Raw genomic sequence first — 23,988 nt, forward strand, 5'->3', positions numbered from 1 at the left:
CCTTTTTGAGACGCCCCTTTTTGAGACGCCCCTTTTGACGACCCCTTTTTTTGAAGCCTCACATCATATTTATTTCACTTATCAGCCACAACCCTCACAATGGGTGGACCATCCGATCTGCAGATCGCCCAGCCCCTGACCCTCAAATGCGGGCTCACGCTCCCGAACAGGCTGGTCAAGGCCGCCATGGCTGAGCAAATGGCGGGGCCCAACCAGCTCCCAGACGAGCGGATGTTGACGCTCTACAAGCACTGGGCGCAAGGCGGCTGGGGGCTTATCATTACAGGTATATACATACGTACACGGAGATAGAGTGGCAGGAGACACACAACTTCCCTTGAACCAAACCACACAACCCCCCACGTCCCTCACCTCAGCAACCTCACCTCCCCCATCAAACACGCCAACACTAACCCCCCCTCCCCAGGCCACGTCCACATCGACGACGCCCACCTCGGCGCGCCCGCCGACCCCGCCCTCTCCCCCTCCCTCCCCTCAGACACCCTCATCACCGCCTACTCCGCCCTCGCCCGCGCCAGCCAGACCACCAACCCCCAATCTGCATCCCCCCCCAAACGCAACCAACCCGGCCACACCCCCACCATCATCCAACTCAACCACCCCGGCCGGCAATCCCCCCGCGGCGCCGGCACGCGCAGCCTCCTCACCCCCGCCCTGGCCCCCTCCGCCGTGCCGCTCTCCCTCGGGCCCGGTCTGCTCGCGCGCGCCCTGCGCGTGTTGGCCTTCGGCACGCCCAAGGCGATGAGTGTCGCGGAGATTGAGGGGGTAGTGGGCCAGTTTGCAAGGGCGGCGCGGGTGTGCGCGGAGGCGGGGTTGGATGGTGTTCAGGTGCATGCGGCGCATGGGTATTTGTTGGCGCAGTTTTTGAGTCCCACGGTTAATAAGAGGGGGGAGGGGGATGGGTATGGGGGGGGAAATAGGGGGAGGGTGTTGGTGGAGGTGGTGAGGGCGGTGAGGGAGGCGACGAGGGGTTTTGAGGGGTTTTGTGTGGGGGTCAAGTTGAATAGTGTGGATTGTCAGAGGGAGGGGGAGGTCGGGGAGTGGGTGGAGCAGGTGAGGGCGGTGGTGGAGGAGGGGGTGGATTTTGTGGAGGTTAGTGGGGGGAGTTATGAGGATCCGAAGGTGAGTTGTGGTGTTGTTTACTTGGGGTTGTTGTTGGGGTCGTGTTGGTTGTTTTTTTAGGTGTTTGGGTGTACATGTGGTTGTTGTGGTGGATGGTCCGATGGCTGACTGACTGGCGACCTAGATGATATGGGGCAACGATGGCCCGGATGGCGCCCAGGAAGAAAAGTCGGACCGCACCAAGGCCCGCGAGGCTTTCTTCCTTGAGTTTGCCCGGCTTATCCGCAAGGAGTTTCCCGACGTCCCGCTCATGGTCACGGGCGGCTTCAGCAGCCGGGGCGGGATGGAAAGGGCAGTCGTCGACGGCGACTGCGATCTGATCGGTCTTGCGAGGCCGGCCGTCCTCAACCCTCTGCTTCCCAATAACCTCGTGCTCAACTCCGAGGTCAAGGACCAGGACGCCAGAGTGTACCGAAGAAAGCACAAAACACCGTGGTTCGCCAAGTTCCTCGGGCTCCCGGTTATCGGCGCGGGAATGGATAGTGTACGTGGCGAGTTCCATACTTCCAGGCCGATACCACAAAAAAGTCAATACTGACGTTAGGGGTAGCAATTTTACGTGAACAAGATCCACGAGATGGCAAAGGCGTGAGGAGGAGGGGTTATGGTAGTGGCTATAATAACAAAGAGTCCCCAGTTGATTCGATTAATGTACATTACAAGTCAACCTTGGTTGCAATGATGCTCTTGGACATAAAGCCTGTCACGAAGAGCCATGCCTGTCTTGTTCCGCCTGTACTTCCCCCCGCTGCTGGATCAATGGCCACGAGCACGCCAGCACTGCCGGATCTGAGAGTAGTACCATCATCGTGGAATAGAACCCGTTTCTCCCAATGGCCAGGTGAAATTGGCTTGAGGTAGGTGACCATGACGGGGTCTTTGGCGGCCGGGTCGCGGTGGGTGTCGCCGAGCTCGATGGCTCGTGCTAGGCCCGTCTCAAGGAACCCGCTCTTGTCGTCGCCAGGGGTGGCGTAGGGGTCAGCAAAATAAGAAGGGTTGTCGGCGACATGGTCAACCGTGACAGACTCGACAACTGTGATGTTGCCCGCTCCGTCGGCGGGGAGCTGCCCAATATGGAGTATCCCACTGGTGCAGCTTGAGACGAGGATCTCGCGGTTTGACCGGCCGTGCCCGAGACCATTCGCATTGTGCAGATTGGACAAGGGAACATTAGCAGTGACGCCCGCGGCCGCCTCCGTCACGGTCAAGGAGTCGAGCTGAACATGCACAACTTCGGTCCATTTGGCGCCAGAGTAGATGTCCTCAAGCGCGCGCTTGAAGCCCGGGTATCGGTGACGGTGGTCGTTTGTAACGTAAATCGAGTCTACGCTCTGGGCAAAGATATCGTTGGGCGTAATGACCAAGGGATGCCAAATAGAACGGATGTGCTTTGCGGACGATGACCCGATGACGTGGTGAAAGAGCTCGAGCTGGGAACTTGCGTGCGGCCCCTTTTCTCCCGAAGGTTGGGTCTCGGGAACATGGTTGATGGCAAAAATATACACGGCCTCTCCGTCAGGCCGTTTCTGGTCTGGAATCACGTCGATGCCGTGGGTAATGAAGGGCCCGTCAAAGTTCTCAAATGTGAGCCTCCGGGATTTCATGGACTGGACGCGTGCGTCAGTGTCGGCTACCTAGGTTATGAGATGGGACCGGCATACCTTGGGGTCGATGACATGAAGAGAGCCCTGGCTCTTGCTAGCCAATTCCAGGCTTTCAAAGTTGGCTAGCGGGGGAAACCACTTGAACCTCGTCTCGGCATTGTCCTCACAGGCGGTGAAGAGTGTCCCACTCGGGGCATGATAATGGAGGTCCTCGCAGTGGACGGTGTCCGGGATCGCAATCACCTCGCCCTTGACGGTGGCATCATTGGGATAGTTGCGTAGTGCCCCGAGAACGACGGCTGTTCGGTGGACAAGTGGGCCAACGGTGTAGAGCACATAGGCAAGCAACGCTCCAAAGAGCGAGAATGTTAGTGATCTCATGACCGCGTCTTCCACGTTTTGTGTATCAGTCAGTTTAAGGTTGAGACGGCCCTCTTTTGGTAAAGGAACATGCTAAGGGATCCTTAACCCGTGGCGAGATGCTATTAAGAAGTGGGCCTTTGGAAAGTCCGAACCTCGGTCCTACGATGTAGGCGGGGAAGTTCGCCCGGGTTATCCGGGGGTAACGTTCTACATGGGGTAGGTGGATAGGATAGTCTTGGAAGCTAGGAAGCAGGTGGACCTCGCTCTGGGCAATGGAGGAGTAAAGCAAGCAATCCAAGTTCATTTGGGGACTTGAGGTAGCTATTAGGTAACGATGTGCGTTGAAGAACAACAAGCCTGGTGGTTGAGGCCTAAAAGCATGGACATCATGCATTTGCCAGTAGGACCACGGCCGTCATCAACCGTTGTACGGTGAAGTGCAGCCGTGTTGTTGTTGTTGTTGATGTTATGTAGAAGTGCTTCCTGGATGTTTCGGGATTGGCCGCCAAGATGATGACAGGAGTCAAGTTAAATCGCTGATGGTACTATTAGACAGGAGAACTGAGCTGCAGTCGAAGCGACAATCCATCTCGGGGCATATCATGGATGCATTTCAAAATAAAACAAGGTAGGCACCCGGGAGGTAGTTGTCGAGATGGTCAGGAAAATACAGCTTGAAAGAGACCTGAGCTGAGGTTCCGGGTTCCGGGCCTGCTTGGGCGAGCAGGTGCTGCAAAGAATCTCCTGAAACAGCTAGGCCTTGCCCCACCATCGGGGGCCCCACTTCCCCACGATTCGCGCTTGCTGGCAGCTTGCCTCTCCCGCCCACACACAACAACACCAACACACATCACACCCCAGCCGTTCTTTCCAACATCTCAGCTTAGGTTTCATGGGAGCCAAATTGCGATGGAAATTATCATGAATCCTAATTCTGGGCATCGCAAACCATGCGTTGCGCCTGACCAGCAGCTGGCATCGCCACTGTTTTCGAGGCTGCCCATTGAGCTACGCGCCATGATCTTCACTGAACTTTTTGGGGGCCGCCGCGTCCACCTCGAGTTCATGCCGCATCCCCTGCGCGCCGATAAAGTGGGCAATAGGCGGAGATGGCGACATGGTATTTGCGAAGATACCATGCAGACGTCTTTTGCCTCTGTAATTGCTCGCCAGCACAACTGTCTCACTGCTGCCCGTCGCCGAGTCCTCGATATCTCCATGCTCTTTACATGCTACCGAGCGTAAGTCCGAATCTGCCACCATAGACGGCGACGTGCTTAATGTCATAAACTAAAGCAGTATAGGCTCATGGACGGCATCCCTATTTTGTACCACTCCAACGTCTTTCTCGTCATCAATAGCGGTAGTCGGAGGCTGCCCGTCGATGACATCCGCAGCCTCCAAGCCAAGATGCCCAAGCACTGGCCTCTCATCCAATCTCTCGAGATCAAATGGGAGGTGGCTCCTTTTGATCGAAACCAAGCTAACATGGTACCGCACTTGTGCGGTCGCGATGCCTACGAGGCTTTCTGGGATGCTCTGGCCGAGATGCCCGCCCTCTCCCGCTTACGAATCGCCCTCTTGATGCCTTCGTGTCCCCAAGTTGACCCGAACTCACAACCGTTTGAACTACGGGACCTTTACTTGGGCCCCATCCAGCGTCTGAGAAGCCTCAGAGTGTGCGAAGTCGCGATGCCAAGATCGTATCTCTCTGCCTTTGGCGCAAACGAGTGGGAATCCCTCATGGCCCGCAATACTGGGGGCCAGTACCGCATCTCCTGGGTTAACCATGACTCAGGGCTGGTGCCACCGGGGCCAGCCACCGCCCAGATATTCTACCTACCCCGGGGACATTGAGTTAACGTTCCGGAACATGGATGCCCAGATGTTCTTGATCCTCATCCTTGATGTTCTTGATACTCATCCTTCTCCGACCGGTAGGGCCAGTATTCGGGTGCTACCGAAGGACCGCTGGAGCACATGCTGAGCCGGATTCCTAGCTCGGACCCCCGGGGGCCCCCAGCGACTCAGCTAGACTGCTTGTCAAGATGGGATGACGGCTAGCGTCAGCTCCCGTTGACTCAATGACGACGACACCCCCTCATCACGTCACATGTCACATTGATCCACGGTATGTGGGCAGAATTGCAATGCTTCGTGGCATTGATGCACTTGCACATTTCCCTCAAGCGTCCCCGAGCTTGCAGTTCATTTCCGACAGTGGTTATCTGGCACCTGCATATTTGTCTCTAAACCACAGGAGCTCATCGCCGATACTTCGCCATGCCTAGTGACAGAGGCCCGTGGTGGCCCACTCGGGCAGTTGCTTTCGTCCAGGGCTTCTTCCAGAAGCCCGTCAACAAGAACCTCCCTACCCCTCCCGCAAAGTTAGCTGCCGGCCGTCCTAACCAGCGGACCATACTCAAACATCTACCGGAAACAAAGTATTTGGCCCAGACCCTGCCTGATGCCGTCGAAGATGTTCCGCTACCGTCATTTGACCCCGGCGTTTTCGACAATGAGATGATGAAACAGAAGCTGTACCCATCCGTCGACCCCAATGACCCGTCTAACGTGCGAGAGCCCGAGGGGAATATCGTGGAGGGGACCTACGTAGGTACACAGGTAGCCCTGACTCAGGCCTACTCCCGGATAGAGCAAAGGTAAGCGTGCTTGATCCATCGGTTATCGGTAGATCCCAGAAATATGCTCACTCCCCGTACCAGATTCGCCTCGCTGTTCGACGTTCTCGGGATCGAAGCGACGCTGCCGCGGCACCGCACGCTTGAGGAGCAAAAGGGCCTCTATCAGTTCTCGGCATATCCAACAAACGGCGATGGAACCCCGGCTCAGTACCCGCCACACATCCAGCACGTACCCGAGGACCAATCTGTCAGCGTGTTCAGGATCTTCAACGTTGGGGGCTTGCTCGAGACGAGTGTCCTCCTGCAGAAGATCATACCCGAGGAGGACGGTATCAAGGGCCGGACGAGGGAATTCCTTCTTGACAAGGCCCAGGCTGCGGCCTTCGGCGGCGATCCGGACAAGGGGATCACCATCCAGGATGTTGTCGACTACAACAAATACCATCGCAAATTTGGGACCGACATTGAACACGGCGGCAACATTGGCCTGCTGGATGACTGGTTCGGCGACCGCCGGTTCGCAGATCAACAACTCACGGGCACCAACCCGACTACCATCACGTGCGCCACCCCGGCCTGGATCGCTGACTTCACCGCGGCGGCTCAAGCTGGAAACTACCGTGCATGGGTTGGTGCTCTCGCCAGAGCAAATCCGAAGTCTCTTTATGTACAGGATGGCAGTTATTTCCGGAGGGCCGCCGGTGTGTCGGACCCTGCGACGATCCTCCACCACAAGCAACCGGGCAGTGACGAGTGCTGGACTGTAGGCGCGGTCACCCTTTTCCAGCTGCACGAGGATGGGAAATTACACCCGATTGCTATCTGCATCGATTACAGGGGATCGTTGGACAACTCCGTCACCATCTTCAACAAACGAATGTGCCCTAGCGACTCTACCGGAAGCGAAAAGCAGGACTGGCCGTGGCGGTACGCGAAGACATGCGCACAGGTGACCGACTGGATGCGCCATGAGCTGGCTGTGCATCTAACGTGCTCGCACTTCGTCGAGGAAGCCATCATCGTCGCAACTAACCGCACCATTCCCATGGACCACCCCGTGTACCGCCTGCTCTACCCCCACTGGTACAAGACCCTGTCGCTCAACGCGGCCGGACGCTCCACGCTGGTCCCCCAGATCGCCGTAGACATCGTAGGCCTCAGCCCAGACCAGACCTACCACTTCCTCTGCGACGCCTACGACACGTACGACTTCGTGGCCAGCTACGTCCCCAACGACCTCAAGCGGCGCGGCTTCCCAAGCACGCTCAACGGCCTCGCCCACCCGCGCTACCGCAACTACCCCTACGCCAAGAACGTCCTCGCCCTCTGGACCGCCCTCCGCGCCTACACCAAATCCATGCTGCGCATCGCCTTCCCCACCGACGGCAACGTCGCCGCCGACGAGGCCATCCAGCGCTGGGCCACCGAGATCCAAACCGCCGGCCACATGCCCACCTTCCCCACCATCACCACCCTCGACGGCCTCATCGACGCCGCCACCATGTGCATCTTCATCGCCTCCCCCTTCCACACCGCCATCAACTACCTCCAAAACTTCTACCAAGCCTTCGTCGCCGCCAAGCCCCCCGCCCTCTGCAGCGCACCCCCCACCACCCTCGACCAGCTCCGCGGGTACACCGAAAGCGACCTCGTCGCGGCCCTGCCCATCAACCGCCAGCGGCAGTGGCTGCTCGCCGCCCAGGTCCCCTGGCTGCTGAGCTTCAAGGTCGAGCCCGACCGCAGCCTGCTCAACTACGCGGCCAGCCAGTGGCGCGTGTATCGGCATAAGACGGATGAGAGGGATGTAAGGGTCAAGGAGGCGAGCGCGAAGCTGTATGCCGATCTGAAGAGGCTGCAGACGTGGTTTTATCGGAATAGTGTGGGCATGGATGCGGGGAGTGTTCCGTATATGGTGTTGGATCCGGGGTTGACGGCTGTGTCGATTCTTATTTAGGGGGTGTCGATTCTTGTCCAGGGAGAGACAGAGGGAGGGGGGGGTTGTTTGGTGAAGGGGTCTTGAGAATGAATGACATGGGGGGATATTTAGGATACTTTAGTTAGTGAAATTTACAGTGTTGAATGACGTTTTCACTGATCACGGAAGCCGGACCCGAAGTGACCTGGAACACCCAAATGGCCGTCCATGAACCTCAATGGTCACCACAGTCTTAACTCACCCTCACAGGTAGGAGTACCCCGTAGGCATCACACAGCATTAAGCTTCATCTCTTGCGCAAAAAAGTCGGCATTACTCAAGTACAACCAATATAACCCAAACAAAGCAGCCCGAAAGCATAGTTTAAAACACCCCCCAACTAGTTAGCACCAAACAAAAAGCGAACCCCGTATCACACCCTCCGTTATCCGTTATCCAAATCCCCCTCTACAACAGCACCATCGACGCACCCACACCCATGGCCACGACAACGTACAGGCCAACAGCCAGCTCACCAATGGCGAAGCCGCCCCTGAGCGGCCCACCAGCCATAGCGGCGTTGCTGCTCTCCTCGGCGTCGCTGGAGCCGGTATCAGTGGCGCTAGTAGCGGTGGCGGCGACGGCGTTGGCAGAGCTGGCGCTGGCGAGGGCGTCGCTGCAGGTGCTCTCGTCGGCGGCCTTCTGCAGGGTGGCCTGGCCCTTGAAGTCGCAGGCGTCGGCGGCGCTGTTCTGGTTCTGGTAGTACTGGTCGAGGACGTAGCCCAGCTTCTCGCGGGCGCCGCACATGGAGTAGGCGCCGTACACGCCCGAGGTGGTGTTGCCGTTGATGCCGGCGCAGCTCTCCTTGCTGGCGTCGCAGATGAAGTCGAAGATGGCGCCGTACGCCTTGGGCTTGAGGTCGTCGGCCGGCACGCAGGTCAGGGACTTGTACATGCAGTCGCAGAGGGAGGAGTCCGGCGTCGGGGGCAGCGTGCCGCCCTTGACCTTCCAGTCCTTGCCGATGGCGGGGCAGGCGGCGGCCGTGTTGGTCGGCTTGTACTCATCCATCGAGGTGCCCGAGGGGTCGACCTTGGCGATGACGTTCTTGAGAGTGTCGTAGTTCTTCATGGTGGAGACGGATGAGCCCGAGAGCTCGACGAGGCCGTAGTCGTTAGCCTCCTGGAAGTACATGTAGACGATGCCGCCGGACATAACGTCGGTCATCTCCTTCGAGTACAGGGCCGTGGTCTCCTGCCAGATGCGGCCGTCGGCGCCGTTCGGGATGTTGCAGCCGTACTCGGCGAAGAAGACGGGGACGGAGAAGTTGCGGAAGAACTCGACTTGGGTGTCGTAGCCAGAGTCAGACATGCTGCTCTTGCCGCACCACGAGTAGATGTTGTAGCCCCAGAAGTCGATGGCGTCGCTCTCCTCGCCGCAGTTGAAGTACTCGGCGATCTGGGAGCGGATGAAGGGGTCATCGTTGGCGGCGTAGCCGACGCCCATCCAGCGGTCGACATTCTTCTTGATGTACGACTTGGTGTCGCGGACGGCCGCCTTGACGTAGGCCGAGGCGGGGGTGTTGGTGTTGTTGTTGGACACCTCGTTACCGGCGAAAAAGCCGATCACGTTGCTGTACTTGCTGAGGTTGTCGACCACGCCCGTGTAGCGCTCGAACAACTCGACGTTCCAGGCCGGGGTGTCGCGGTTGACGGACAGCGAGGGTTCGCCAAGATCACTGATGACGTAGATGCCGGCATCATCCAGCAGCTTCATGCATGTGTCGTGGTCGCCCTTGGGGTCGATGGCGTAGGTCCGGATGGTGTTGGTGTGGAGCGCCTTGAGAAGAGGCACGTCGCGCTTGCAAGCCGCCTCGTTGACTAAAGGGTCGGAATACTTGGTGCTGCCGGTTGAGGCACCCCCAGCGGCCACATCTTGCTGATACGCGATGCCCTTCATGAAGAATTGTGTGCCATTTTCGTAGAAGAACTTGCTGCCCTGTGAACCAGTCAGCGTGATTAGCAAGGGCTGGGCCGGCGCAATTGACCTTCATGATAATGGGCGGAAGAGCGGCGGATGCCTGCCCCAGGAGGAGCGAGGCGGAAAGAATGGACGCGGTCGTGGCGCGCATCTTGGCGGCGTCCTCGGGCGATGTTCTTTTTCTTGCTGGTTGATGGTTATCGAGTCGAAGAGCAGCGTAGTGACTGTTGATGTGGTTCTATTTTGGAGTTGACGTAATGGAAAACGCGCGAGTCAAAAACAGTCAAAAAGAAAGATCAAGGCTTGTTTATCAACGAGTGTCAGAATGAGAAGAGTGTGTAGCGAAGGTCGAGAATGCAGCTCCCTTCCGCCAAGATTACAAGAAGGGTGAAAAAGGCTGGAATGTTTGGAGAGACAGCGGCACGGGCACGGCGGAATCAGGGGACGGGGTTGCTAAAAAGCGAGGAAGGTACCCCTTGGGTGTCCCCACAAATACCACCAACACCGAACGGTTGTGCGTGGGTGCTGGATCCAGCCGAAACTTGATGTGGAACTGTGGGCAGGGTTCTCGCCGTTGACAGTCTGGATTTGGAAAGGTCACTGGTCGGCAGGAGATAGCTGACGCACCCCTTTCGTCGGGGCTACGGAGATACCTGCAGATCGCGAGCATCCACCCATCTGCAGGCACAGTTCCAAATGCTGCAGCAAACAGGGTTCCATTCGGGGAGCGCTAGCGAGCAGTCGTTCCATCGTCATCTCGGTGTGCGTGCTGCTCAGGGGAACCGTCTGGAGCATCCGAGGTAACAATCACAAAGAAACGGAACGCTGAAGCATGGGACCAGAGAGCATGTAATTGTTTGGTTCTTTACGTCCATTATGCGCCTGGATTGGATGTGTGGGTGGTGACCTCAAATGACACGAGCATTAACTAGTTTGCGGGTTGGGAAATTGTCGTATTAACACGAAAGGATTTGGTGGTGGTGCTATGTTTCGCGAGCTGCCACCATGCCACCACCCATCCGATGGCGCACTCGGCTGGCCGAGGTTTGATGAGCTTGGCAGGGTTCCCCGGGCTGGGCGAGACGCCTACAGCTGCACACCGGCATTCCCAAGTGACCGGTTTCACTGTTCTTGTCGATTGAGGTTTGTTCCCCCTTGGCGCGCGATACAATGACATGCTGGTGACATGCAGGTTCGGGATCGGCATGGCTTCCTTGGAAATGCTTGGTGCTCTTGGAAAAATGCTTGGTTCTTGAAACAAGACTTTGCCCAGAAGACACGGTTGGCTCGGCGCTAACCCCTGTAGCTCGGCATGCACAGCCCCAACAGGTGCCCCACCATTTTGTTCATCAACACCAGAAAACGACAAGAACACGGTGGGTTTGCCAAATTCGCTGCGATGGGTGGATGGCTGGAAAGGCTGGATGGCGGCGATGAAGATTGGCAAATTGGCTCGAGGTCTCAAAGAGATTCATGTGGATGATTGTGTGCACTGCCCCGCTGCTCCAAATGGCTCCTCACCTCCTCTCTCCTCTCGCTCCTCACCTAAGCTTCCATGCGAGACCGACTCGCCCCCAAATTTCCGAATATTTACGTTAATTCGAGGTCCATGTCACATTTCGCTCTTACTCTTTTGGTGCATCCAGAATCCTTGGCGATCTGACCTCGATCTCCAATGCGCCAGCAAGGGGAACATCCACACCGACTGTATCGAACGGTCGGGGGTTTTAATGAAGTGCTGTAACCCTCGGGGTTCTTGGTCAGCACTCAATGGAACCTCCCTGGTCGCAACGTCGCCCCTCCACATTTGTCCACAACACATGAATGTCCCTTACCAAAGGAATTGGCTCACCGCCCGTTCAACTGTCAACTACCTGTACGGGCCTTTTTCTGTCAAGCAGAACCACTAAAGTTTTCCATACAAGTACATGTGCAAATGCGCAGTACCGATGCCAAAGGCGTCGGTTCGGGAAATCCCCAATCCCTCCTCTTGTCAAATTGTGTTTACACACACTATCAACCCCCTTCAAAATGCCTAACTCCCACAGAAAAACCTCTTGAAAAAGCTAGCCGGTTTCTCCTTGCTAGAGACACCGGGCATGTCTCTCCGCTGCCGTGCCAGCATCACCTCCCGGAGCAGGTCGTCCAACTTCTTGTTATTCGTGGCCCAGGCTTCCCCTGTCTTGGTCTCAGCCTTCGCGAGTTTTTCTTCCAGTTCCCGGACAGTCGCCTCCAGCTTCTCAACATCCAGTTTCTCTAGCGCCTTCAGTTTCTTAACATCCAGCTTCTCTAGCACCTTCAGCTTCTCAACATCCAGCTTCTCTAGCGCCTCCAGCTTCTCAACATCCAACTTCTCTAGCGCCTTCAGCTTCTCAACATCAAGCTTCTCTAGCGCCTCCAGCTTCTCAACATCCAGCTTCCCTAGCCCCTCCAGCTTCTCAACCTTGGTGGGCAGTGTCTCTAGCTTCTCAATGTCCAGCTTCTCAACGTTGGTTGCTAGTGCCTCCAATCTCCCAACCTTGGTCGCTAGCTTTTTAACCTCATCGTATAGCTCTGGTATGGTCGACTTCCCGACTCTGCGAGACAATTCCTCGAGCTCTTTGTCGAGCTCTTCTTTGATCTCTTTGTCGAGCTCTTCCTCAAGCTGTTTCCGAGATTTTTCAACCGATTCGGTACCAGGCATTTGATTGTCTCCCAGTGCAATGCCGACGCTGTGGCCATCTGCTCCGCGCGAGCCCTCCATGACTTCGGAGACGTGGTGACTTGCGCGTTTCGTCGCTATATCGCCGACAATCACGACTGTCGGCACTGCGGTTCGGAGGCGACTTCAGAAGCGCTAAGGCGGCGGTAGGTCTTTCTAGGGCAGTGGCCTTTGGGTGATGCTGCGGGGGGGCGCAAAGAGGCGGTGATGGCCACAAACAGGTCAGGCTCTGCTCCGGTCTCGTTAGCAGAAGCAAACAGATGGTCAGAGCTTGGCTCTCCGACGAGTCTCCGTCGCGCCATTGTCAAACTCACCTGGTATCCATCTTCCCACTCAGCGACAGCCGCGTCTGTGAGAGAAAAGGCACGCTGACTCGACCTGGGCGGTTCTCCCTCGGGGCTGGGGTTTTAAGACGGACGCGTTATCTCGGGTGGTTGTTGATCTTGGGGACCACCCCTGCCTTTGCCAGTCAATTCGCAACCCACTGGGGCCGTGTCTCACTTGCTTTTTCAGGCGAGGCTGCGGCTCTGCTGGGCCAATTTGGGCGAAAACGGCCTGAATCTGGCTAGCCCCATCCGCCACGCCAGCACACATATGCCGGGGTCCAGCAACAATTTTTTTTGATTTGAGCGGCTGAGCCCTCATCATCCGGCCCTGCGCCGCCGCCGTTCGAGGTGCGGAAACATGGCTCAAGACACGATTGCCGAGAGGTTCGGTTGGGGGCTGAAGCTGCTGTTGGATAAATCCAACGAGGGGAAGCCCGAAGAGGAGTGTCTCGAGTAAGTGCTTTGGCGTACACAAGGTACATTATTTTGTTCCTGGGTACCTAACCTAACATTTCTATCACCAGCATCGTCCTGGTACACGGGCTGGGTGGTGGCCGAGAGAGCACATGGGAAACTGAGGACCGGATCATTTGGGCCAGGGATGTCCTGCCGTCATCCATTCGTAACCTCAGGGTCTTTGCATATGGCTATGCTGGTACCCCCAAAAGCGCGTGCAACAGAGCGACGGTCCATAGCATCGCGGTTGACTTCCTTAGTCTTCTCACTGACGAGCGGGACTTGCCCCGTTTCAAATATCGCCCTCTCATATTGGCCGGGCATAACCTAGGAGGAAACATCATCAAAGAAGCCCTTGTGATAGAAAAAGGTAGATCCGGGGGCGAACATCGAGACATTTATTATTCTACTTGCGGTGTTGTAAGTGACGGCCGGAGGGCACCCAGTCAGCCAGTATTGTCAGACGCTTACCACGGCTTGTTTCTCTTTGGCACAGTTCTTCTTCGGAACGCCCCACGGGGGCCTCAACGCAAGCGTGTTCAAGAAAGTCGTCATGAAAGTCGCCATGGCCAACCGACACCCACTGGCCGGGCTCTGTAACAGCGCGCCGAGTCAGCTGCTCAACAGTCAACTGCTCAACGAGATGGATGAGACGGATAACCGGATCGGCGATCTCCCGGGCCGCTTCCAGTATGTCAACGATCTCAGCTTCATCAGCTTGCTCGAAGGCGCCTTCGTCCCCGGGATGCGCGAACTGGTGCGTGTTTGTGGTTGCCCTCGCCGTAACCGCCAGTAGCTGACTAACTTGGGTGTAATATGGCAGGTAGTGGACAAGACCTCGGGAACGTTGGGCTGGACAACAGAAACCGTAATAATGGTGGATACGGCGGATCACATTCGCATGTGCAAGCTCGGCGGAACCAAGGACCCTCCCGATAATACGGGGAACTTGCTGGCACAGGAGACTAAGAAAATCATCACCGGTTCGGCAAAGGCAACCAGTGAGTCTGTCTCATGAGTTCGCATAACGACCCGTTCCTGACAGGGCCGGGAAACAGCTTTTGCAGACAAGAAACGTCTAACCCTGGAGTGGCTGGGCGTGGTCAAGATGCAACCTGGCAAGCGGCCTATCGAGCCTGCTAAGGGCACTTGTGAGTCCGTAGCCCAAAAGTGTTTCGACAAATGGCATGTTGGGCCTCAGGACGGCCATGGTAACTTGAGAACCCTATGGGTTAAAGGGCCTAGAGGTTGTGGGAAGGCTCATCTCGCCAAATACATGGCCGAGAATTGGGAAGAAGACATGGTCAAGAAATGGGAACAAACCAGAGACCCTGGTTCTCCTAAACCACGGCCTACGGCCATCGTAGCCCACTGCTCGGTCAACGACATCATCACTCAGTACAGAATCGCTACCTCGGTGGCCATATGCTGGCTCCGCGAGGTCCTCGATGCCTATCCCATACTAATCCGCCACCTGACAGGCATATACGACAGGGAGGCCGCCGATAACCGCGGCCTTCACGTTTGCGACTGGGATGAAGATCGCATCGTCGACCTCTGGCAGGAAGTGATTGCAGCGGTGTCCAAGGAGGTAGACTTTCTCGTCTTCATCGCCGACGGGATGGACAAGTGTAGCGACCCAAGCGCCCTGCCCACCCTCCTGGATTGGGTAGCGCAGGCGGCCGCAAAAGCAGCTAGCAGTGGTGGCAGGGCCGAGTTTCAGGTCCTCGTGTTCTCCAACGACTCGGAGGACCTTCGCCATCTCAATCAGTTTCCGTCGTATCAGCTCACCACGGACAGCTTCGAGCCCGACGTCGAGTGCGCCTTAAGAGACCGCGTCAATGCGATCTTGCGCCGTCACTCTGGGGAGGGGCAATCTCACGGAGAACAAGGTCAACAGCGTGATGGAGAGGCCGGGCGGATGGGGGACAGTGAACTGGGGAAGCTGCTGTGGAAAACAATATCGTCCTGTGGGGAGAAGACACACCTCTGGGCTACTGTTCTCGTGGGTGAGATCGAGACGGCCGACCTTTCTGACAAGGCATCCTTGGTCGCGTTCCTCGAGTCTTTCAACAGTAGCTCCGATGGCGGCATGCTTGATGCGCTCTATGGCACCATCCTTCAACGGATTTCTTCGACCGGTGGGCTGGCGACGCGATCTCTCAACGTGCTTTTCTGGATGATGCACCACATTGGTACCATGAATATGGAAGAACTACGAGCAGGGTGTAGCATGCTTGAGGCGACCGGGTTCGGACGAGATGGTCCCCGAGATGGACGTCCTAAGAAGCGCATTCAGGAAGAGGATGTGAGGAGGATTGATTACCGCACCCTGGTGCGGGCTGTCCGAAACTGTGGTGACCTGGTCAAGGTCTGGCCTGGAAGGCTGTGTCTCATTCATGATTCCTTTCGGGAGTATCTCACGAGCAGCACTGACACATCCATCCATCGCGACTACCGCTGTTCCCAGAAAAAGGCGGATAAGGTTATTAGCCGGCTTTGTGTGGATTATTTACTGCTTCGACGCTTCGGAAATCCCGGCCCCCGGGTAACTGAGCAGGGTAGAGACCAATGGGAAGATAAAGTTCACGACCGGGTGAAGGGGAACAAGTTCATGCGGTACGCATCGCTTCGCTGGATCGAGCACCTTGAGAGGTCTGGGTTTGCATTTAATCCGCGCCATACGAGCTATAGGAAAGGCTCGCCGTTCCGGAAGCTCCTGGACCCTGAGAAAGGATACATGAGAAACTGGACCGAGGTGTTGTGGTATTGGACCAAGGCGGACGAAGGGGTCGGGTATCCTGAAGAGAGCTTTCCCTGGGATCTGTTCCCCTTGAAAATGAAGCCCAGCGAGGAGGCACCGCTGCTCAACCAGCCACCACCCGTGTTAGACAACCCACCCTCTGCATCGCCGAACGAGAAAGAAGAGTCATGGTGGCGCCAAAAGCGGGTTTGGTTCGCCCTGTGCGCACTCGTCCTTATCACTATTGGCGGTGCAGTCGGCGGCGTCGTTGGGTCACAGCCTATTCAGAGGGATGGGGGACAGGCAGAGACAGGCACGAATGTAGCAGCTCAGTGATGGACGAGAACAGATCAAGTCGGGATATCTCATTTTATTAAAGCTCTAGCCTCTATTAATCAACCCACCACCTTCACATTCCGATACGCCAGCGCCTCCTTCGATACATGTTGTCCCCAGTGATCATAAAATCCCGCCGACAAACTGAAATCCGTCTCCGACCCATCAGTAATCTCCCTCACCCCAACAGCCGGCGCCCGCAACCCCTTATCACCACCACCAACAGCCAACACCACCGGCGCCTCCACCAACTCCTCCACCACCCTCACCCCCCCAAAGCCAAACCCGCCGCGCCCCACCCCAGGCACAGCCACCGCACCCCCCCTTCCCCGCGCCGCCCTCTCAATCCTCTTCACCACCCTACCAAACCACGGATCGTCCGCACTCGCAAAGCGACACATCTCAGTATGCGACGCCGGGATCCCCAGCGCCTCCTCATGCGGCAGGTACGTCAGCGCGGACAGCTTGTCGACAATCACCGCCGGCCTGCTACTCTTACTGTCGTAGGCCTCTGTCTCGTACAGGCTGATCAGCGCATAGTGCTCGGCCAGGTGCCGGAAGTCCTGCACCAGGTCGTATAGTGATGAGGCGTTTTGCTTGAGGGCTTCGACGAGGGGGGAGATGCGCCCGCGGCTGAGGCCGAGGCGGTGGAGGGTGGTGGTGGTGCCGCTGGTGGTGCTGCTGAGAGGGGCGAAGCGGTCCGCGATTTGGAGCCAGGCGTCTTTGGTGCTGCCGCCGTGGGGGGTGCTGAAGAAGACCTGGTTTGGGGGTGGTTAGCTTTTGGTCTTGTCTTGCGATGCGGAGGGTGGATGGATGGTTCTCGTTCTCCTCCAATGCTGCTGCATTTGAACAAAAAAGGAAACCAGGTGGCCCTGGAAAGAAAAAGATAGAGACTCGGATACCGGGAGTCGAACCCGGGGCTGTTGAGAGAGCAGTCACTCCTGAGAAGTGAGAGTCAACGATGTTACCGCTACACCATACCCGATTTGAATCGTGTGTGGTCCCGATTTGTTGGAAACGGGGTCGCGGGAGTGGGCTTTTCTTTGTGCAGAATTTTCGTTGTGGAGTCAGGGGAAAGGGGGGCCGGGGGGGGGGGCTATTGTCTTACAAATCCACGGGTAGCGGTAAGAATGGCCTGGCGGCCCATATCCTCCGAATGCTGTCTGGCTTCTCGAAGTGCCTGTTTGGCGTCAGATACGTGGTGTAAATGAAATGTTAAACCGAGGTTGCATACCTCTTTCACAAGCAGTCCTCCAAGGCTGTGAGCCACGAAGACGATGGGCCTCGTGAACTTCTCTCGGCCCGTCTGAGGACGCTTGGCAATCAAGTGGGTGAGCAGGTTCAACCCATGATCTCGGATTCTCCCCACGGACGCGCTGTTGTAGATGTCGGCGTCGTAGCTGAAGGAGAGGACGCGGACATTCTTTATCCGGCTAGGGAGCAGGTCCCTGGGCCAACATACCGAGGACTCCTCCCAGGTGTGGATATAGTGCCCGTTCAGGCCGTGCACAAAAACAATGCTGAGAATTGTTGGTTATGAGCTGGACGACAAGCCCTCGTGGAGGGCGGGGGTCGCTTTGGGCCTACTCCATACTCACCCCGGAGCCTGGTGTTCCTGGCTCGTGGAGGACATTCAACCCGGTCTTTCTTGGTAGGGGCTGGGGTTTTAGTGATGGGCACCCGCGGCCCAACAGGGAGCGAAGTGACGGCATATTGGACCAAGAGGTGAAGGCGGATGGGGCACGTGAAGGTGTTAATGGCAGAGTGTGGGCATTATCAACTTGTGAGGAGGTGAGGCAGGCAGGAAAAAAAACCCGAGGGGGATGACAACATTCTGAATGCAAGGACCGACAGTCTTGGAAACAGAGACCACAAGATGCCTGCTACGTGCTCAGCGTATACCGTCGGTCTCTCGGCTGCCCAAGCCGATCCACGTTGGGCACGGTTGGGCGGCAGTGGCTGTCCTGCAAAACATGAAAACGGGGCTCTCGAAGAGTTTTAAGCCGCACAATGTACCTTTGAGCCGCACAATGTACCTTTGAGCCGCACATTGTCCCTTTGAGCCCAGGGTTCTCCATCCCGCACCTTTGATACGATTGGGAGGGGCAGGCACGTACGGCTCTTGCATCAAGCAAGTTGGCACCAATCCTGCGGGTTGAGGCAAGGTTCATGTTGGGCCCAGGGGATTAGACTCATTGGACTCACAGATCGCCAGCCCAGAGAGATAGCTCTGCAACACCAAGTTTTTGAAACAAACTTGAATCCATCTGATTTTCCATGTGTACTATTTTTATTGGTTTCCGGCCATGGGGGCTTCTGCCCGTCAATTCGTGGGTTTGGCGGCCAGCTTTTGACAGGGCCAGGAAAGGAAGCCTCAATGCAACCCAATGCCCAATCGCCCGTCTTATTGCAATCATCAATGGGACTCACCGACTGTGGCTGAGCTGAAAGCACAGTGCGGAAGTGTGAGCTGGCTCACCGACGTCGTAGTTTTGGTTTCCTTCCGCTGTCTCGCGGGATGATCTAAGGTTGGGCGAAGGGAACACGACAGCGGAGAGCCCAACTACATCACGAGCAACAGTAAAGTTGGATTTGAAGAAATTTCAATGAATTTGAATGGGTGGAAAGATCACAACTCCTTGGACTGGGCTTCAAGTGACTCATTTCTTGGTACGACACTCGCGCCAGGCTTGGTTGCTGGGAGACAGCATGGCACAGATTCCAAGATTCCAACAGGTTGCGGGCGAAAGGATGGCAGCCTCTTGATCGTAGGGTCGCAGACGCAGAAGCCCAAATGGAATCATCGTCAGTGATTAGCAAGCAATGAGGGGAAATGGAATTGGGTTTGTGTCTTGCAGGAGTCCGCGGGCTTCGAGTGTGCGTGCGGCTCAAGTGCTCGGCTGATGAGTGCATGTAAATGTACCTATCTACAAGTATGTACATGTACATACCTACCTGTGTATATAACCTCATCTGCCTTCTCTCTTTTGCCTCCATCAGCAGCATCATTCCAACCCCCAACACAATATCCCAATATCAGCGCTCTTCCCAGCCATTCTTACATTTTTGGCAGACGTTACCACACACTCACACCATCAACTCCTTCTTCATCATGTCATCCGCCGCGGTCATGGGCCCCTACCAGGGTGCCGGATGGGGACATGCCAGCACCTTTGAGCCCGTCCAGTCGCCACTCGCTGCCGTCAACACCCCGCCTCGTTCTGTCTCTGCCGAGGATGAGGACCTCGACGAGCTACTTGCCGAACTGCAGATAGGTCTCGCAGACGCCGCCGCCAGAGGCGAGGCGGCTGCCCGGGAAAAGAAGCAACTAGAGCAGCAAGTCAAGCACAACGAAGACAAGTTCAACGCCATCACGAACGTCCCCTATAGCGGCCTTGACTTTCCCCCCAATATGTTGGTCGACCGTAGCGACGAAATCGACGAACTTGTCAAAGAGCTCGATCAGCGACTCGACGGCGCCGAGGCCGACAAGAAGGATGCCGATGAGTTGAAGAAACGACTCAATTCGGATCTGGAAGCCGCGAGAGCCAAGCTGGCAAAGATGCAGAAGGAGGGGGAAGGATTGGAGACCGATATTCAGGAGATGGAGGCGATGATAGAGGGACTCGAGCTCGACCTTGCGGGCATGGAAAAAGAAAATGACGTGCTCAAGACGGAGCTCACGACTGGCAAGGCAGACAAGGAGAACCTTGCCGCACAACTCTCGGCTTTCAAGACAGACAAGGAGAACCTTACCGCCAAACTCACAACTGTCCAGGCAGACAAGGAGAACCTTGCCGCCGAACTTACGACTGTGAAGGAGGAGAGGGAGAAACTTACGGCCTCTCTCACGACCGTCAAGACAGATAAGGAGAACCTTACCACCGAACTCACAACTGTCAAGACAGACAAGGAGAACCTTGCCGCCGAACTTACGACCGTAAAGGCGGCGAAGGACAAACTTGCGGCCGATCTCACAACTGTTGAGACACAAAATGAGGAGCTCAGGATACAGCTCACAACTGCTCAGGGAGACAAGGACAACTTTACCACCGAACTTACGACTGTGAAGGTGGAGAGGCAGGAACTTGAGGTCAAACTTACCAGTGTCAGGATAGACTGGGAGAAGGTTGTGGTAGAGCTCAAGGCCGTGAATGTGGAGAAGGAGGACACGGAGAAGCGGTTGAACAAGGAGAAGGAACAGCATCTGAAAGCTCTCAGCGCGGTTGCCGCTTTGGAACACAATTTCAAGGCGCTACAGAAGCAGTACGAAGAGTATCAACTCTCGTCGCGGAAGAGGCAGACATACGTGATCGACCTCCTCAAGAAGAGTAACGCCCGTCTGGAAGCACTGGGCTGCCATTAGGCTGGCATTTGGGGTTGGTCGAGTTTTGGGGTTTCAACTGGTGGCGGAACGGTGCATTTGAGCAAGTCATGGAGGATTTGGGAGCACTGGGTACTGTCGTTAACATTTATTTTCTATGTAGTTCTCACTATCGCTTAGTTTTCTTTTGTAATTAAAATTTAGTACTCGTCACAATCAATCCCTACCTAGGTAGCATTCATACATGTAGGTACCTAGCCTGTATCAAACTCATCATTCCAATCAGCCTTTCCCCATGATACGCCCAAGACGTCCGCAAGTGATGATAAAACCAGAGTCACTCTCGCTTTCAAAGCGGACCATGTCCATGTGATGTTGGTCGAGTGGAATCGGCTCCTCGCGCGGCAGCCCCATGACAGCGCTTGTTTGGCTGACGATGATATTTTTAGAACCGGGGAAGAATGCTATCTCGTAGAAGCTTACGATGTCGTACTCGCTAGCCAAGTGCCGGAAGTCATCGCACAAGGCTTGGAGCTCGCGGGAGTTTCTCGTCAGCGACTCTACCAATGGCGACGGTCTGCTCCAGCCGAAGAACCGGGGTCCTGGAGCAAGCGGTGCAAACTTCTTTGCCATGCCCAACCAGCGCTTATGATCTGACCCGGCGTGCGGTGTTCCAAAGAAGATCTACATCCAAGAATCAGTGTCGGCGAATACGTGACATGACAGCCGGAATCGGAGAGCCGTACTAGACCTCGCGTCAAGATGCCCAAGGATTTGAAGAGTCCATCGTTGTGAGCCATGCGTAAGGCCTGTCAGGTGCGTTTTTGATCGGTTACAGCCCAATTCCAACAAGAAAAAGGCCACTTAAACACTCACCTGTTTTACAATTATGCCACCAAGACTGTGAGCGGCAAAAACAATGGGCCTGCTCTCTTCTTCAGCTCCCTCCTCCCTCAAGTCGCGGAGACTGGACAGCAAGTTTTGGGCATTGTCCCGTATGCCGGCAACAGATGTGTTGGCGTAGATGTCGGCACTGTAGCTGAAAGATAATACGCGAATGCCGGGTAGTTGCTCGGGCAGTAGGTCCCTGGGCCAGCAAATTCCGCTCTCCTGGTGCGTCCAGGACTCGATGTGGTCGCCGTTCAATCCGTGTACTAAAACCAGACTGCCTAGGAGTCAGTAGCGCCTCGGGTGACTTGATTACGGTTGACTAAGTAGGTAAACGAGAACACAAAACGTGCTTACTCTAACTTTGCAACCCTTGAGTGGGATACCTCGGGGTCATAGATGGTGTAAAGAATTCCACCGCCCTTTGGTGCCATCTTAATGTGGCCGCCGAAGATGAGCACAACAAAGCGACTTACAGGTTTGAAGAGGGGCGCTCCCCAAGCAGAGGGACAGGTTCGCAGCTTTAAAAGCTGTTTCTTACTTGAGAGGTCAGACCCGGTTGGGCAGCAATGAGACTACTGTCAAGTTAGGTACATGTGCGGTACCTAACAATTTCTTTCCGAAACATCATTGCCCACTGTGGGTGACTGGACCGCCGCCGCGACCGCCGCCCAATTTTCCATGGCATTATACCATTCAGCTAGGAGTAAATCTTTGCTATCAAACCAAGCTAAACCAAGCCAGGAGTCGGGCTACTTCAGGTTATGTCCAAATATCGTTGTTAGAGACATGTTATCTTCTGAGGCGGAACCATGCATTGCTACAGAAACAACACCTCGGGATATTTCTTGCTCGGCCCGGCAAGCAACCCCTGACCCTTGTCTCCGAGTGTGAACTCAAAAAAGTCCGACAAGTACGCCCGCAAGATCTCCATAGTCCTAGCCCCCGTCATGACCCCCACCAAGTTCCCAACCACCTCCTTGTCCTCCCCCCTGAGATCCGCCACATCCGCCACCAACCCAAAGTCAATCAACAAGCCATGCGCCGAGTCCTTCACACTCAACTCCTTGAGCCACGTCCGCGGATACCTCGTCCTCGTCGCATTAAAAAACCTCTCCCACGTCTCCTCACTCGACGAATTATGCCCCGGCGACCCAAACGTCAAAAACGGCCCCTGCACCCCCTCCTCCACCGCCGGCCCAAACATCATCCCATCCATATTCACCCCGGCCCCCACCCGCCCATCCTTCAACATCACATCCGCCGCCGCCGGCCCCCCAAACGAATCCCCCACAAACCCCACCACCCCCTTCCTATCGCGCGGCACCCCCAAATAATCCAGCACCATGCCCGCGTCCTTGGAGCGCACATCCAGCGCGGCCGCCAGCGCCTCGACGGCGTCGGGGTCGCGCGGCACCAGCCCGCCGTAGATCACGCTGCCGTCGGGGAACTGCACCGCGTCGGTTTCGTACGGGTGGTCCATCACGACGACCTCGTAGCCCACGCTGGCGAGGTGCTGCGCCGCGGCGGAGTAGAGCAGCCGCGAGGTGTTGCGGCCGGTGCCGTAGAGGATGGTGGGGAATTTACCAGGGAGGGGGTTGGGGGGGTGGGGTTTGTTGGTGTTGGTGGTGGTGCGGACTGCGCAGCATACCTCCAGCTCCATGCGGCCCAGCACGCCGTGCGGCCAGCCGATGTCGGTGCCGGCAAAGGCGTCGATGATGGCGTCCTCGACGTCGGACATGAAGGCGTTCATGTAGGGCACGCGGCAGGTGCGCTGGCAGTCGCGGGGGCGCACGGGTGTGAAGCGCGAGATCATGATGCGGCGTGGGTGCGTGGCGTTGAAGGGGTCCGGCCGTGCGGGGTCGACGAGCTCGGTGGATGTCCATTGGACTTTGTAGGGTGAGGCTGGGACGGGGATCACGGTGGCTTGGATGAGGCCGGCGCCGGTGAGGGCGGCGGGGAGGAGGTGGGTGAGCTTCATCGGAGTGGGATGGTTTGGTGAGTTTTGGGAGAGCTTAGAGATGAAGGAACGGGGAGGAGGGGAGTGGGTTTGGGCAGGTTTTACTGCGGTGGTGGAGGTAAAATAAGACGGAGGAGAGCGTCGGCCTGGGTCGTAATGCTCGATGCAACATCACGCCGACCTGCCCGATTCAGCGACGCACTATACTGGAGTTGACCCAGGGGGCTGGTAACCCGACACCGAGGTCTCTACCATTTGCCCGAGGGCCAAGTGCCAAGTCGGAGAAACAGATAGTTGTTCGTAGATCCGTCAGATATGGATATGAGGGTTTTGATTGTTGTGTTGCTATGGAGAGCCCGGGCTTATCAACTGGCAGGCGAAAAAAAAGAAAAGAAAAAAGAAAACCAGGAAAACATACGACAACAAAATGGAAATCCACATTCACGACATCTATGTAACGGCTTATATGGTCCAATCGGCACCGGTACGTATGTAGCTGTGTCGCCGGTAGAAGGACTCATACAAACACCAGGAGGACGGCCAGTACACTCACACACACTCAACAATTATGACCTAGCCCTTTGGTTTGTCCTTGAGGTTTGGCCAA

At 56.3% G+C, this 23,988-nt stretch overlaps 11 protein-coding genes and 1 non-coding gene across 12 annotated transcripts; 5 read left to right on the top strand and 7 right to left on the bottom strand.

The window, feature by feature from the left end:
* Positions 1-99: 99 nt before the first annotated feature.
* F5144DRAFT_642334 (NADPH dehydrogenase) lies at positions 100-1,767 on the top strand (the record flags this gene model as incomplete). Its single annotated transcript, XM_066792798.1, has 5 exons — positions 100-286; positions 428-816; positions 1,042-1,143; positions 1,268-1,627; positions 1,694-1,767. The coding sequence occupies 5 exons, from the start codon at positions 100-102 to the stop codon at positions 1,733-1,735; spliced, it is 1,080 nt and encodes a 359-aa protein (XP_066646872.1). The 3' UTR covers positions 1,736-1,767.
* A 32-nt stretch (positions 1,768-1,799) lies between these two features.
* Positions 1,800-3,128, bottom strand: F5144DRAFT_545381 (uncharacterized protein; the record flags this gene model as incomplete). Its single annotated transcript, XM_066787359.1, has 2 exons — positions 1,800-2,750; positions 2,805-3,128. 2 exons carry the CDS (start codon positions 3,126-3,128, stop codon positions 1,800-1,802), a joined length of 1,275 nt encoding a protein of 424 aa, XP_066646873.1.
* Positions 3,129-3,942: 814 nt separating this feature from the next.
* On the top strand, positions 3,943-5,180 carry F5144DRAFT_128722 (uncharacterized protein). The gene is made up of 2 exons (XM_066782279.1): positions 3,943-4,351; positions 4,415-5,180. The coding sequence occupies exons 1-2, from the start codon at positions 4,020-4,022 to the stop codon at positions 4,965-4,967; spliced, it is 885 nt and encodes a 294-aa protein (XP_066646874.1). The 5' UTR covers positions 3,943-4,019; the 3' UTR covers positions 4,968-5,180.
* F5144DRAFT_128723 (lipoxygenase) lies at positions 5,181-7,840 on the top strand. Its single transcript, XM_066782280.1, has 2 exons — positions 5,181-5,773; positions 5,837-7,840. The coding sequence occupies exons 1-2, from the start codon at positions 5,394-5,396 to the stop codon at positions 7,707-7,709; spliced, it is 2,253 nt and encodes a 750-aa protein (XP_066646875.1). The 5' UTR covers positions 5,181-5,393; the 3' UTR covers positions 7,710-7,840.
* Positions 7,841-7,916: 76 nt separating this feature from the next.
* F5144DRAFT_642352 (Glucanosyltransferase-domain-containing protein) lies at positions 7,917-9,798 on the bottom strand (the record flags this gene model as incomplete). Its single annotated transcript, XM_066792799.1, has 2 exons — positions 7,917-9,665; positions 9,715-9,798. 2 exons carry the CDS (start codon positions 9,796-9,798, stop codon positions 8,139-8,141), a joined length of 1,611 nt encoding a protein of 536 aa, XP_066646876.1. The 3' UTR covers positions 7,917-8,138.
* A 1,821-nt stretch (positions 9,799-11,619) lies between these two features.
* On the bottom strand, positions 11,620-12,535 carry F5144DRAFT_128798 (uncharacterized protein). The gene has a single exon (XM_066782281.1). The coding sequence runs from the start codon at positions 12,388-12,390 to the stop codon at positions 11,683-11,685; it is 708 nt and encodes a 235-aa protein (XP_066646877.1). The 5' UTR covers positions 12,391-12,535; the 3' UTR covers positions 11,620-11,682.
* A 497-nt stretch (positions 12,536-13,032) lies between these two features.
* F5144DRAFT_590647 (uncharacterized protein) lies at positions 13,033-16,790 on the top strand (the record flags this gene model as incomplete). The annotated part of the gene is made up of 10 exons (XM_066790177.1): positions 13,033-13,127; positions 13,238-13,550; positions 13,627-13,726; positions 13,958-14,139; positions 14,176-15,791; positions 15,825-16,014; positions 16,051-16,194; positions 16,259-16,328; positions 16,400-16,659; positions 16,734-16,790. 10 exons carry the CDS (start codon positions 13,033-13,035, stop codon positions 16,788-16,790), a joined length of 3,027 nt encoding a protein of 1,008 aa, XP_066646878.1.
* Positions 16,791-17,102: 312 nt separating this feature from the next.
* Positions 17,103-17,194, bottom strand: F5144DRAFT_t56. Its single transcript has one exon. It is a non-coding gene; the product is annotated as a tRNA-Glu (tRNA).
* Positions 17,195-17,437: 243 nt separating this feature from the next.
* F5144DRAFT_454816 (uncharacterized protein) lies at positions 17,438-17,737 on the bottom strand (the record flags this gene model as incomplete). Its single annotated transcript, XM_066784960.1, has 1 exon — positions 17,438-17,737. A coding segment is annotated over one exon (300 nt), but the record flags the coding sequence as incomplete, so codon positions are not given.
* A 1,492-nt stretch (positions 17,738-19,229) lies between these two features.
* F5144DRAFT_563194 (uncharacterized protein) lies at positions 19,230-20,629 on the top strand. Its single transcript, XM_066788358.1, has one exon. It carries the CDS (start codon positions 19,322-19,324, stop codon positions 20,573-20,575), a length of 1,254 nt encoding a protein of 417 aa, XP_066646880.1. The 5' UTR covers positions 19,230-19,321; the 3' UTR covers positions 20,576-20,629.
* Positions 20,630-20,703: 74 nt separating this feature from the next.
* F5144DRAFT_563196 (Alpha/Beta hydrolase protein) lies at positions 20,704-21,907 on the bottom strand. Its single transcript, XM_066788359.1, has 4 exons — positions 21,779-21,907; positions 21,410-21,698; positions 21,280-21,342; positions 20,704-21,217 (listed from the first exon to the last, which is right to left on the bottom strand). The coding sequence occupies exons 1-4, from the start codon at positions 21,853-21,855 to the stop codon at positions 20,816-20,818; spliced, it is 831 nt and encodes a 276-aa protein (XP_066646881.1). The 5' UTR covers positions 21,856-21,907; the 3' UTR covers positions 20,704-20,815.
* A 4-nt stretch (positions 21,908-21,911) lies between these two features.
* F5144DRAFT_563204 (uncharacterized protein) lies at positions 21,912-23,690 on the bottom strand. The gene has a single exon (XM_066788360.1). The coding sequence runs from the start codon at positions 23,400-23,402 to the stop codon at positions 22,242-22,244; it is 1,161 nt and encodes a 386-aa protein (XP_066646882.1). The 5' UTR covers positions 23,403-23,690; the 3' UTR covers positions 21,912-22,241.
* Positions 23,691-23,988: the final 298 nt, after the last annotated feature.

This window comes from Chaetomium tenue, assembly GCF_020726465.1.
Source record: "Chaetomium tenue strain MPI-SDFR-AT-0079 chromosome Unknown F5144scaffold_2, whole genome shotgun sequence".
Taxonomy (NCBI): domain Eukaryota; kingdom Fungi; phylum Ascomycota; class Sordariomycetes; order Sordariales; family Chaetomiaceae; genus Chaetomium; species Chaetomium tenue.

What these genes read in the sequence shown, in the direction of transcription:
- F5144DRAFT_128722 (XM_066782279.1), top strand. Translation starts at nt 4,020, where the DNA reads ATGGAAATTATCATGAATCCTAATTCTGGGCATCGCAAACCATGCGTT. An exon ending in CTCTTTACATGCTACCGAGC is followed by an intron (nt 4,352 to 4,414) that starts GTAAGTCCGAAT and finishes AAAGCAGTATAG; the next exon opens with GCTCATGGACGGCATCCCTA.
- F5144DRAFT_128723 (XM_066782280.1), top strand. Translation starts at nt 5,394, where the DNA reads ATGCCTAGTGACAGAGGCCCGTGGTGGCCCACTCGGGCAGTTGCTTTC. An exon ending in TACTCCCGGATAGAGCAAAG is followed by an intron (nt 5,774 to 5,836) that starts GTAAGCGTGCTT and finishes TCCCCGTACCAG; the next exon opens with ATTCGCCTCGCTGTTCGACG.
- F5144DRAFT_128798 (XM_066782281.1), bottom strand. Translation starts at nt 12,390, where the DNA reads ATGGAGGGCTCGCGCGGAGCAGATGGCCACAGCGTCGGCATTGCACTG.
- F5144DRAFT_563194 (XM_066788358.1), top strand. Translation starts at nt 19,322, where the DNA reads ATGTCATCCGCCGCGGTCATGGGCCCCTACCAGGGTGCCGGATGGGGA.
- F5144DRAFT_563196 (XM_066788359.1), bottom strand. Translation starts at nt 21,855, where the DNA reads ATGGCACCAAAGGGCGGTGGAATTCTTTACACCATCTATGACCCCGAG. An exon ending in GTGGCATAATTGTAAAACAG is followed by an intron (nt 21,343 to 21,409) that starts GTGAGTGTTTAA and finishes CGCACCTGACAG; the next exon opens with GCCTTACGCATGGCTCACAA. An exon ending in GCATCTTGACGCGAGGTCTA is followed by an intron (nt 21,218 to 21,279) that starts GTACGGCTCTCC and finishes TCTTGGATGTAG; the next exon opens with ATCTTCTTTGGAACACCGCA.
- F5144DRAFT_563204 (XM_066788360.1), bottom strand. Translation starts at nt 23,402, where the DNA reads ATGAAGCTCACCCACCTCCTCCCCGCCGCCCTCACCGGCGCCGGCCTC.